The sequence below is a fragment of the Bidens hawaiensis genome, unplaced genomic scaffold (genome assembly GCF_021521415.1).
Source record: "Bidens hawaiensis isolate Kalapana, Puna unplaced genomic scaffold, B.hawaiensis_p1.1 tig00001440_1, whole genome shotgun sequence".
Classification (NCBI taxonomy): Eukaryota; Viridiplantae; Streptophyta; class Magnoliopsida; order Asterales; family Asteraceae; genus Bidens; species Bidens hawaiensis.
The window spans coordinates 3621640-3633901 of NW_027491081.1; the positions used below are offsets into that span (position 1 = coordinate 3621640).

General features: G+C 33.6%; 1 protein-coding gene across 1 annotated transcript; it reads right to left on the reverse strand.

Moving 5' to 3' along the window:
- Positions 1-2616: 2616 nt before the first annotated feature.
- Positions 2617-10383, reverse strand: LOC143576366 (putative protein phosphatase 2C 33). Its single transcript, XM_077060468.1, has 6 exons — positions 10143-10383; positions 9323-9783; positions 8189-8551; positions 5612-5729; positions 4190-4413; positions 2617-3323 (listed from the first exon to the last, which is right to left on the reverse strand). The coding sequence occupies exons 2-6, from the start codon at positions 9569-9571 to the stop codon at positions 2946-2948; spliced, it is 1332 nt and encodes a 443-aa protein (XP_076916583.1). The 5' UTR covers positions 9572-9783; positions 10143-10383; the 3' UTR covers positions 2617-2945.
- Between the last annotated feature and the right edge of the window lie 1879 nt (positions 10384-12262).

Below are 12262 nucleotides of genomic sequence, written 5' to 3' on the forward strand. Positions count from 1 at the left end.
TAAACCGTTTAAACTAAGCAAAAATTTTAAATCTTGTTTTAATAAATGTTTTGGTAAAAAGGTCTGCCTTCTGATAATCTGTGTGCATCTTCTCTATGTCAATTTAAATTCTTTTCATAGCAGTCACGAATATAACGAATATCAGTATGTTTCATTTTAGAGTGGTGCACAGGGTTCTTCGTGATACAAATATCAGCAGAGATATCAATAAATATGGAAGTAGTAAGAAACTTCAAACCGTAACCCCGCAAATGTTGCTGGATCCATAAAACATGTGAACAACAACTCGAGCCTGCCACGTATTCGGCTTTTGCAGTTGAAGTGGAGACCGTTGTCTACTTCTTACACTGTCAGGAAACAAGTCGGTTTCCTAGAAATTGACAACCCGCTATTGTAAACTTGAAGTTGATCTTGCATCCTCCATAATCCGAATCGGAAAAAGCAGTAAGATCAAAACTATCGTCCTTGGGATACCATAACCCAATGTCAGGATTACCTCTCAGATAGTGAAATATATGCTTCATCGCCGCCAGATGATTCACTCGGGGACTCGCTTGATATCTGGCACACAAACAAACATCAAACATTATATTAGGACGCGATGCACTTAAGTACATTAATGAACCAATCATAGCTCGGTAAATTATAATCAGCAACTTGTCAAAGGATCCAGTATCCTACCTTCAGTGGTAAATTATCCCCGTCAGGAATTGATTCTCTCTTCACAAAGAACAACTAGTTTTTCCAGAAGGAACCATTTTGGCTAGTTTTATATATGGGGACTGGCTGACGAGGTTTAGATTTCAAAATGAAACGAGTGGATCTGTGGGTTACCAAGATGTACAGGTATGCAAGCTCTAAAAGACCAAACTCATATCTTCCTTTTCAATAATCATCTCTACAGTGAACAATGCTCGCCTTAGTATCGGCATAGCCTGGACATAGCTTATGTCGGTCAACGTGAAGAAACTCTGAGTAAACTCCGGGAACGGATATGAGTATCCGATGAGGAACAGATACGCAGGAAAACAAACCCACGTCTTAGAACAGCAGTCGCTCCTTTTTTAGGAGTCGAAGGGGCGAAAAATTGTACTGGATGGAAATAGGGGAATCAAAGCGTTGACTTCCAGATCGGTGAATTTATAGATCTCGAAAGAGGGATGGGTAAGTAGATATTGTGAGCGCATGTCGTCGGAGTCCGATTGATTGGAGGAAGTGACTAATATTGTAAACATAATGAAACAATTATAAGAAGGGAGGAAGAAGAGAGGATACCTGATTATTGTTCCGCTGAATTGTGAAGATAAAATAACTAGAGACGTCGGATATATAAGCGGAAGGGAGGTTCCCAATAAACTCTATAGATATATGATAATTATATCTAGCTTGTCAAATCTCATATGTTTTTGCAGGAAGTTTGAATTCAAAAGCAAAATGGCAGTTGTGATCTTATCACAACCGCCATTTTGGGGGCAATTGTTAGGGCATGGAGATTTGGCATTGTGGATACGTTATCCTAGCATATATACTGGATCAGTTATCCTTAGCATGTGTTCCAGATCCTGTCAGGATTAAGGATCCTTAGCACTTATTGTTTACTAACGATTGCTCTCTTTGTTATATTTATATTTTAGCATGTATAACGGTTGATGACCTGGTCTACCCTATTATTTCGCCGTCCAAGAGAATTAGCAACATGGTCAAAAGTGTATAACAGCTCTAGTGGGAAGGTGGCGAGATTATAGGACTTTTAGTTGTTAGCTTATTTTTGTATATAACGAAGCTCTTGTCAGTTAGGTTAACACACACACTTTTACACAATGATCTTTGCAGCATACAATCACCTATAACACACTTAGATATTCTTGTAATCCCTGATAGAGCTTCCACCATCGTAACACCATATTTTTTATTATATAATGGTGATAGACGATTTGTCATCACCCGAAGTTTTTATGCCGACGGTCACCTGTTGATCAAGGGCTTTTCCTCGTAACAAATTCTTGTGTTCATTCTTACTTCATTCACATAATAAGTGTGTGTTACGTGAATTATAAATATATTGAATACAACAAACAAAAATAAGTGTGTTACGTGAATTATACGAATACAAAGTTGCTAGAGTATTATAGCTTAAAATTTAAGAAAGTTCTAAATCAAAAAACAATAAAAGTTTACTCTTAATCTCCATTAATCATCTTGTTCATCTTCAAAGTTTAGTTCCAATCTTCATAATCTTCATCACCATTAATTGGTTCAGTTAGGTTTTTTCGGTTTTTAAAAATGAAATATCGAACAAAAACCGAAAATTCGGTTTTTAAAAAAAGCAAAAAAAAAAATAATAACCGTTAGTTAATGCTTCGGTTCGTTTTTTTTTGTTTGATTTAGTTTCTGTTCAGTTAATTCGATTTTTTCTCACCCCTAGTTAATTCTTATGTCCGGTTTTCGGGTTATATTCTTTCAGGGGGGCATAGTTAAAATAAAAATTAAATAATATCACCTTAAAATAACTTTGATGACATGAGTTGGATCACACATGAGATGAGATGTCTTAGGTTCAAGTGTCAAGATGATATAACTTCGTCGTTTTAAAAAAAAGTAAAAAAAAGATATTAATCAGTCACAAAATTTACTTCCATATAATTATGATCAACATAACATTTAATTCACAATTCACAATCCTAAAAATGAAAAAAAGGAGCAAGATCTGGTTTCACAAAATTCCCTTTCCACCCTTCAAAATCCCAACAAAAAAATATTAAAAATAAAAATAAAAACAAATGATATCCCAACCCAACCCTCTAAAACACAGGGTTCTTCAACATCTGCTATAAGCCTGGCTGGCTGTTCATCCTTTTTTACAATCTTTTTTGTTTTTTAATGGTTGAACTTTAACACGAACAATCAAAGCAAAATGACGAAAATACCCCGCGTTTTCAACCAACCTATGCTTTCCCTCCAGGCTTTTGGTTCTCATCATCCTCACCAGGAACGAAGCTCGGAAGGGTTAATAATGTGTTCAACCGGGAAACGCCCTCAAGGGCAGACCAGTCTTTTCCGGTTTCAAGGTTCATGGTGGACGCTGACTCATCTTCATCTTCATCTTCCACATCCTTCCCATGATCCAATTTGGCGCCAGAAGTGGTTGATGAATGTAAGCCGAGAAACAGGCAGACAACCGCGCAATCATCAACTTTTGAGGTCGGGTATTTGTGCTTCCATGCGCGAACCGCTGACTCAACCACGGCTTGTGCTGCACGCGAATGTGGTTCAGTTGATGCGACGATTTCAATCACTTCTTCGTTTGAAAGCACATCCCATACCTGTTAATGTATGTGCCAGATAACAAAAATATGTTAGTTAAGTTCTCGGTATAAACACGTGTACATGTAGATTTAACTATGATACACAAGACAGTTATGTAACAGTATAACCGGCATAACAGAACCCAACCCAAAACCGACAATTAGTTTAACCAAATTTCTAGTTCAGTTTTGCACGTATCGAAAACAAAAAAAAAACGAACGAAAGCTAAAAAAATGAAAAGCTGACTTCTGTTGTTGAATTTATGTATTATAACATTATTGTTGAATGTTAAGTAACTTATAAAAAATTAACAAATTGTGTAGTCAAAATTTTAGACCCAAATTTGCAATAATCAATTAATCACTAATTAACATAAAATTCAGCCCCAAAGTTTCAAGCCAAATTCATTACTTTTGCCACTTTATAACTACCCAAAATGGCAAAATCCGAAAAAAAAAACGATTTTTGTTATTGGATTTACAGATTTAATTTTATTTTTGAGCGTAAAGTAATTTATATAAAACTAATAAATGGTGTAGCCCAAAACTTTAGGGCCAAATGTGTAATAACCAACTAATCATTATTAACACATTTTAGGCCCAAAGTTAATTGATCGATGGTTGATTTCATATTTCAAACACAAATTCATTATTTTGGGCCATTGTTTCCCGTTAATTTCAAACCCAAAACAGCAAAAACCAAAAAACCCGAAACCTAACCGAAACCATTGTAAAAAACGAAAACAAAAAAAAACTGAAAGCGAAGGGTTTTTGGTTTGGTTTCAGCCGCAAACCACTCCTAGTTTTCTACTTAAAAGTAATCATGTATTGAACATGTGCATGAAGAACAATATAGCTAATATATATTTTGAGGGATTTCATACCCCGTCGGTTGCTAGGACAACAAATTCGTCTTTTTCTGTAAGGTGTCTATAGGAAACTTGAGGAACGGAAATGAGACCATAATCCTTTAGACAAAAATCGCCAAAAGCGCGGGCCATGGCTAGCCCGGGAGAATCGTTATTTGGTAGCCAAACTCTAGCAACTTCAGGTTCATCCCGTAAGGCAAACACGCGCCCTTTACATCTACGGATCCGCTCAGCTTCCTCTGCATAACATTCACACGTAAAACAACAAAAAGTAAGTACCTCATCTATAGCAATTCTTTTGTATATTCCATATTTTAGCCACTCGTTTGCTACTCGAGACCGGCTCGCTAAAAGCTCGAATAGAGACGAGCTTAAACAAGCCCGAGCCTAAAAATAAGATTGTTTAATAAACGATCCCGAGCTTCACTTTTAGAGCTCGAGCTGGCACGCGAGCCTAAACAAACCTATTAATAATATAACTTTAATATTCGGGCAAAGTTAACGTACAAATTAAATTAACGCGCTAACTATGAGAATCAAATACTGTAATTATATTATGCAACATAGTGTAATTATAGTGTGGTGCAATCCTTACATCATAGACGATGTAATTTCATAATTACACTACTTGTATATATAAATTACACTACTTGATTCTCACAATTAGCATGTTAATTTAATTTGTATTTAATCCAACCCTTAATATATTCTATCTATTTATTATATATAAGATAAGATTAGTTAAATAATATATTATGCTATACATACAATTTTTTATTATAAGTATATACAATAGTTTATTAAAATAGTAAATCAGCCGAACACGAACTTGAAAACATTACTCACAAGTCGTGCTCGAGCTTTAGAAATAAAGCTTGAAACGAGCTGAGCTCAAACTCGAACTCTTGCAAGTTAAACGAACGAAGCCCAAGCTCAGTCAAGCTCGGGATCAGTTCAGCTCATTTACTTCCCTACGTAGGCCCATCAATGCACCCATAACCACCAATGTTAGAAATTTTCTTCTTAATTAAACAATTTAGCTAATATTCAACCCGTTTACCTATGAAATGATCGAGTAAAAGTTTTTTCTTAAATTAAATAATTTAGCTAAAAGAAAACAGGTCAAAAGTTGCTCACATTTGTTTTTTCAAATGCATACTACCTCCTTTATCGTTTTATTTATGAAAACTTAATATGATTTAATCACATGGAACACATTATAACCTATATAAAGATAAAAATGTTCAAAAACGTTATCGGGTCAACCCAATCCGTCCAAACCATGCTCACACATTACCCAGCTAGCCTAACCGACCCATTTTGCCACCTATGGTATCCATAACACTCAAAGGTCCCACTGGGGAAAATCAAACAGATAAGAGAGTAGAAACATCATGTGAGATTGCAATAAGGTAAAGTTTTTAGAGAGAGAAAAACCTGGTAGGTTCGGTTTTAGATCCACCGTCAACTGAACAGGGACAAGAGAGTTATCTTTATCCCGCGTACACAATACGGCCCTCGAGTCTCCAATGTTTCCAATTATAAGATGTTGACCCTATAACCCAAAAAAAAATATTCATTCAAGTACAATAAAAACCACAGGTATAAACGGGTCTTGGTCATGGGTTGGAAAAGCGAATCCGCACGAACCTGAAAATTTGACACGCTCATCGAAAACTCTAAGACAATATGAGTTTTCGTGGGTTGATATGAAAGCACGTTTAATCCAAATATATATTTTATTTTATCGCATGTTAATACTCTAAAATTACAAATTTACAACAAAAAAATGCATACTTATATAGAATCCTTATTTAAACTATAAACTAGTTGCTAATTTCTCCTTTATATTTCAAATTCTTGCAGAAAAAACCAAATAAGTTAAAGTTATGTCAAACATTACGTTTTAAAATTGTAAAAAGTAAACGGTCTAAACGGGTCAACCAACCATGTCAACCCGGACATGAAAAGCCCAAAGACAACACGATTATTCGTGAGTTGACACGAACACGACCTGTTCAACCCGAAATTACTACTAACTTTCAAGTTATTTTTCATATTAATACTCTAATATTACAAATTTACAACAAAAAAAATACACATTTAAATAGAATAACTAAGTTTAAACTTTGAACAATAAAACTTGTTACTAATTTCTCTTTTTATTTTTAAAATTTTACCATTAAATACCCAATAAGTGTAAGTTATGAAGTAAAACATACTTTTTTAAATAAAAAAAATGTAAATGGGTAAAACAAGTCAACCAACCATGTAGACCTAAACATGAAAGACAACACAACTAGTGGTGGGTTGACATGAACACGGTCAATTTAACCCATATATACTTTTTTAATTTATTTCATTTATTTACATATTAATGCTCAAAAGTTACAAATTTACAACACATAATACATCTTAAATATATAAACGAAACCTCCCTACATTCTCTCAAACCACCAGGTTGCTTTATTTGTAAATGGAGACTTCTCATGCATTTGACCCAAATTCACGGGTATGGGCCTTACCAAACCCAGATAGCCCTTAAATGGGTTATAACATCTCATCTATAATATATATAAACGAAAACCCAAAAATCCTATGTGTCGCGATGTGGTCGCTCCCCCTTTTTTTGGAGTCACCAGAATTGCTTGATTTTTAAATGGAGGCTTCTCATGCATTTGACCCGAATTCATGGGTATGGGTCTTACCAAACCCAGATATTTTTTAAACGGGTTATAACATCTCATTAAATTAAAAATTAATCTCATCAAATTATTGGTGTGAAAATCCTATAAAATAGGATATACTAAAAATTAATATCTTATTTATTTTAAAAAAGATATATATATATTATTTAAATTAAAAAATCAATTTTATAGTAAAAAAAATAAACGGGTCTTAGGTCTCATCAACCATAAGTATATTATTAACTTTCATAAATATTATTTATAATTAAAAAAACCAACTTTATAATAAAAAATATAAACGGGTCTTGGGTCTCATCAAAACCATATAGCTTTTAAACCGGGTTATAACATCTCATTTATTTGTGAAACAATTTATCATCAAACCATAAGTATATTATTAACTTTCATACCATAAAAAAAATATAAATTCAAAAAATAAATAAATATGAGAACAAACAATAATCTCACCAAAAATTTGATATGAAATTCCTATAAAATAAGGATATACTAAAAATTAATATCCGTTTTTATAAAAAAATATTTGTAATTAAGAAACAATTCTATTGTAAAAAAATAAGCGGGTAATGGGTCTCACAAAACCCAGATAGTTTTTAAATCGGGTTATAACATCTCATTTATTTATGAAACCATTTCATCATCAAATACTAAGGATATTGTTAACTTCCTTACAGTAAATAAAATTAAAATCCTAAAAAATATATAAATATTAGAAACGAATAATGTAAAACAACCTCGTAATACGGGGGATAAAAGCTAGTATTTATATAGAATAACTATGTATAAACTATAATACATATTGCTAATTGGTATTTGGTAATTTCCCTTCATCTTTTAAATTTTGGAATAAAAATGCCCAATTAGTTTAACATAAAACCTAATTTTTAAATTTTAGAAAACAAACCGTTTAAACGGGTCAACGGGCCATGTCAACCCAAACACGACACTGTCTAACCCAAAAATATTATTTTATTTTATTTTAATATTAATACTCTAAAATCAGAAACTTTAAAATAATATATATATTTATATTGAATAACTACGTCTAAACTATAAAACTTCTACCTTTAATACCCAACAAAAATAATAAATTATGACAAAAAACATAATTTGTTAAATCATAAACAACAAAGAGGTTAGCCGGTTAAACGGGCCAACCTGGCCCGACCCATTTAACTATATATGTCCGCGAGCTCAACCCAAAACTAACCCAAACCCATTTAGACCAAGTCCCAAACCCACAAATTTCGTAATAGAAATCCGCACCCCAAATAAAATTCAAAAAACCGTATTCCATTTAAAATCTAACCTGTTTGACCAACGTCACAGCAGTCGTCCCACTACAGAAGCAATCAACACTTGCATACATACTCAACTCTCTATCCATCACTTTAAAAGCCTTCAAGAAAGATTCTTTTAGGGTTTGAAAGATTTCCGGGACCTTATCGGTTTCTTCAAAATTAGTGTCTGGTGAAGTAACCGATGTCCCTTCAGTGTTTACGCCACCGACAATCTCCCGAAGAACATCATCAGTGTTCTTAAGGTTGACTTCCCAATGTGCACTTAGCTTTAACGGGAGTGAATCTCTAACCCGTTTAGCAACCATGTGACCAAACGGGCCGTGCCCGTCAAACACACCACAGAACACCGTGTCGGTTCTTGACCCGAAATTCTGAAAAGTTGAAAATATGTCACAACAATATAGTTACAATAATAAAGTAAACCATAAAATAAAAAAAAAATTTATTAGGAGGTTGTGTACGTTAGAAAAGACTTTGGATGACTTTCAACACGTTTGACTTTAGGTAAAAAAAATTTATTTGGTCTGTTTGAAATAAAACACAACCTAAATTGAACCATTTAAAAGTAACATCTAGTGGCAAACAACCTTACATGTTAAACATAAACATATTATGTTTCTCATTATTTGATTGTTTTAAGGTTAAATTATCAATTCAATTTTACTAAATGATAATATAAAGTGTAATAATCACCCCTCTTTTGAACCTAATTCAAGAGACTTTTGCACCCATCAAATGATAAAAATAAAGTGTCATAATCTACCTTGTTTACACAAAAGTCTTGTTTGGTCATTTAAATATATTAGTTTTTAAGACAATCAATAGTTTCAAACACTCAACAACCAACTACGTTATTGCAACCTAGCAGCCTGTTTATGAGCCATTTACGATTGAATTACAACCTCGCCCGTTTGAATCATTTAAATAAATGGGTTACTTTTGGTTACACGAATAAATACATGGGCAATGTAGGTTCATCAATTAACCCCCACCCATAACCCATCAGCCCGACAAGACTGGCACCCCTATAAATTAGATCCAAACACTATTTCCTACAATCCATTCTATTACAGTTGATTATGTGATTCTTATTCAAAATCACATAAATCACTTTCATTTAACACGAAATGAAAATAACTAACCTCCCAAACAATCATGGCATCTTGATTGGTTCCTTTCTTGCCTTGTTGAGTAAAGAGTGAAGCAACTTCACTAGACCCGTTCAAGAACATCCGACCCGCAATTCTATGAAGTTGTTCTTCCCTCCGGTAATCAAACGACCGCAACCGCGGCGGCCTTTTTCTGGAAGGTTTCTTTTTCCCAATCCCTAAAGCTGATGTCGGGGAAGCTGGGAGTGGGGTCCCGCTTTCTTGCAGAAAGCAGGACCCCATCCGCAGGGCCCTGATAATGCTTAATACGCACTCCAGACCACCGTCCGTAACAAACACTCGATTCTCGATTGAGGGATCCGTTGTAGATCCCGTTGTAAACACCAAATTTCTTGATTTGTGTGTTCTTCAAATAAATTAACAATACTATAACTTATGCTACACTTTATAGATTCTTTTCTTCAAAACGTTGAACATACTCGATTACCAAATTCCTGAACAAACAAACAAACAAACAAACAAACATACCCAGTAAGATCCCGGACTTAAAAGAAACCTCTTTTTTTACACACATAAAGTATAAAACAGTAATAACAAAAACACTACTAATAATAGTAATAATAAAGTAGCATTACCAAGAAGTAAAGATAAAACTATTACTCCCAAAATGGCAAAAAAAAACACATACTTTGATGAACTAAACCAAGATTCAAACAATGTTTTATTAGTTCCAAACATACCCTTTTCCAATTAATTAATAAAAAAGATCCATAAAAATAAAGTTTTGAAGACACCCAATTGCAAATAAGTTGAAAACCCCTAAAATCAAGAAATCAACAACTTAAAACCTTACCAGATTTAAGGTAAGAAGCAGGAAGTAGATCGAAGCAGGAATCAATGGATCCAACTATTTGATTAATAACCCACCAATCAATCAAATGAATCTTGTTGAAGGTTTATAAATTCAACTGGACATTGTTGGGTTGGGTTGGGTTGGGTGTGAAATCAAGATCGACAGAAATTGGGATTGGAATGGAAAGAAGATGGACCCGTGTGGGTTATTTATAATTTTATATGTGAAATAATAATAATATTATGAGTAGGGAAAGAAGAAGAAAGAAAAGGATAAGCAAAGAAAAAACTGGAATCAAGAAAATAAATGTCTTGGTCAAACGTAAGATATGGGGACGCTAGTATTAGTATGTTTGTCGCCAAATGGATATTATTATTATTATTATTATTATTATTATTATTATTATTATTATTAACAACATATGGATACTAATAACATTATTTCATATTATTTTATATTTTATCTACGTCTAGTTTGAAATTAAACGAGGCAGCTTGGTTTGGCTTGAGCTGGAACTTGAAGTTGAACAAGTCTAAGATCGAGCTCGGCACCCAAGCTTCACTCGGTTACAAAATGAGTCAGCTCGACTTAGGTCATTTCAATCAAGTTTTTTTAGCTAGTTGTATTTGAGCGACCTACGAAGAGAGCTTTTTGAACAACCTTGTTTTTTTATGAACTAGAGGTTGCCTCGACGCGTTGTGTCAGTGTTTTATTATGTTATTTGAATATTTTAGTTTTAGAAAAAAGAAAGAAAGAAAAAGACGCGACTCGCAAGGTTCGAATCTGTGTTGAATAAATTGCAACTGAACAATCTTACCACCACACCACCGTAGCTTTTATTACTTGATTTAGTTTTAACATAACAAACGTTCTCAATTTATGTGTTTGCAAAGCATAACTAAATATCTGTTAGCGTGTGGTTCAAATCCAAATGTAACTGGTTATAATGTCGCAACCTCACCGCAATACCACCATTATGGGTGTGCACGGTTCGGTTCGGTTAATTTCGGTTAATAACCATTTTCAAACTTGGGCTAAAATTTTGCTTAAAAATACATGAAATGAATGTTTAAATATATGAAATGAATGCATAACCACATGAAATGAAGGTATAATTTCGGATATAATACATGAAATGGAGATATAAATACATGAAAATGATAGTATTAAACTATTAACAGATATAATACATGAAATAGAGGGGGAAAAGGCTTGAAAATATTAAAAAATGAAGAGTTCGGTTCGGTTCGGTTAATTTCGGTTAATTCGGTTTTCGGTTATATCGGTTCGGTTTGGTCGGTTTTCGGTTCGGTTTCGGTTAACGATTCGGTTATTGTTCACCCCTAACCACCATATCATCTATTTTTTTTTATTTTTTTTGTTGCCTGATTTAATTTGAACTTTGTAAATACAAAAACTAATGTCATAATATTAAAAAATATGAAATCGGCGCCAGTCACATGACAACTCTGATTAAACTTCTCTACCTTTACTATAGCAATTCCTTATGCTATTGTATATAGTATTTATATCAATTTTTTTTTTAATTTCAAAAGTTTTATCTTTCTTGCCTTTACAAATTTTTTTCTTTTCTTTTTTTTTTTTTTGTCTAAGAGCATACATTCAATCCATTAAAATATACGAGTAAAGTTTTTATAATATAAGAAGTGGTTTAGAGTGTTGTGAGCGAAGGAGAGAAAATTATAGTGATTTTCTATATATTTAAAAAGAATACTTGTTCATGCCCTGTAATATTTTAATATATTTTGAAAGTGGTTTTGAGTGGAGGAAGGAAATGGTAATGATAAATGTATAAAAAGTATTAGTTAATTAAAGGGATGTGATCCTCCCACACCACCCCACATGCCTATACGGTTCGTATAGGCCTATACAGCCGTATAGGGTACGCATGCATGACAAGGGGACAAAAAGTACAACTTTTTGCAGCCTATACGACCGTATAGGCCTATACGAGCCGTATAGGCATTAAATGGCTCGTATTGCCTTCTGACAAAACCATAAAAGCTATACGGTCGTATAGGGCTATACGACCGTATATAAAACATTTGCATAAACATTCAGACTGCCTTAATCGCTGCCGGAAAACGACTATACGGGCC

What these genes read in the sequence shown, in the direction of transcription:
- LOC143576366 (XM_077060468.1), bottom strand. Translation starts at nt 9,571, where the DNA reads ATGGGGTCCTGCTTTCTGCAAGAAAGCGGGACCCCACTCCCAGCTTCC. An exon ending in ATGCCATGATTGTTTGGGAG is followed by an intron (nt 8,552 to 9,322) that starts GTTAGTTATTTT and finishes TCAACTTTTCAG; the next exon opens with AATTTCGGGTCAAGAACCGA. An exon ending in TCTAAAACCGAACCTACCAG is followed by an intron (nt 4,414 to 5,611) that starts GTTTTTCTCTCT and finishes AATGTTATGCAG; the next exon opens with AGGAAGCTGAGCGGATCCGT.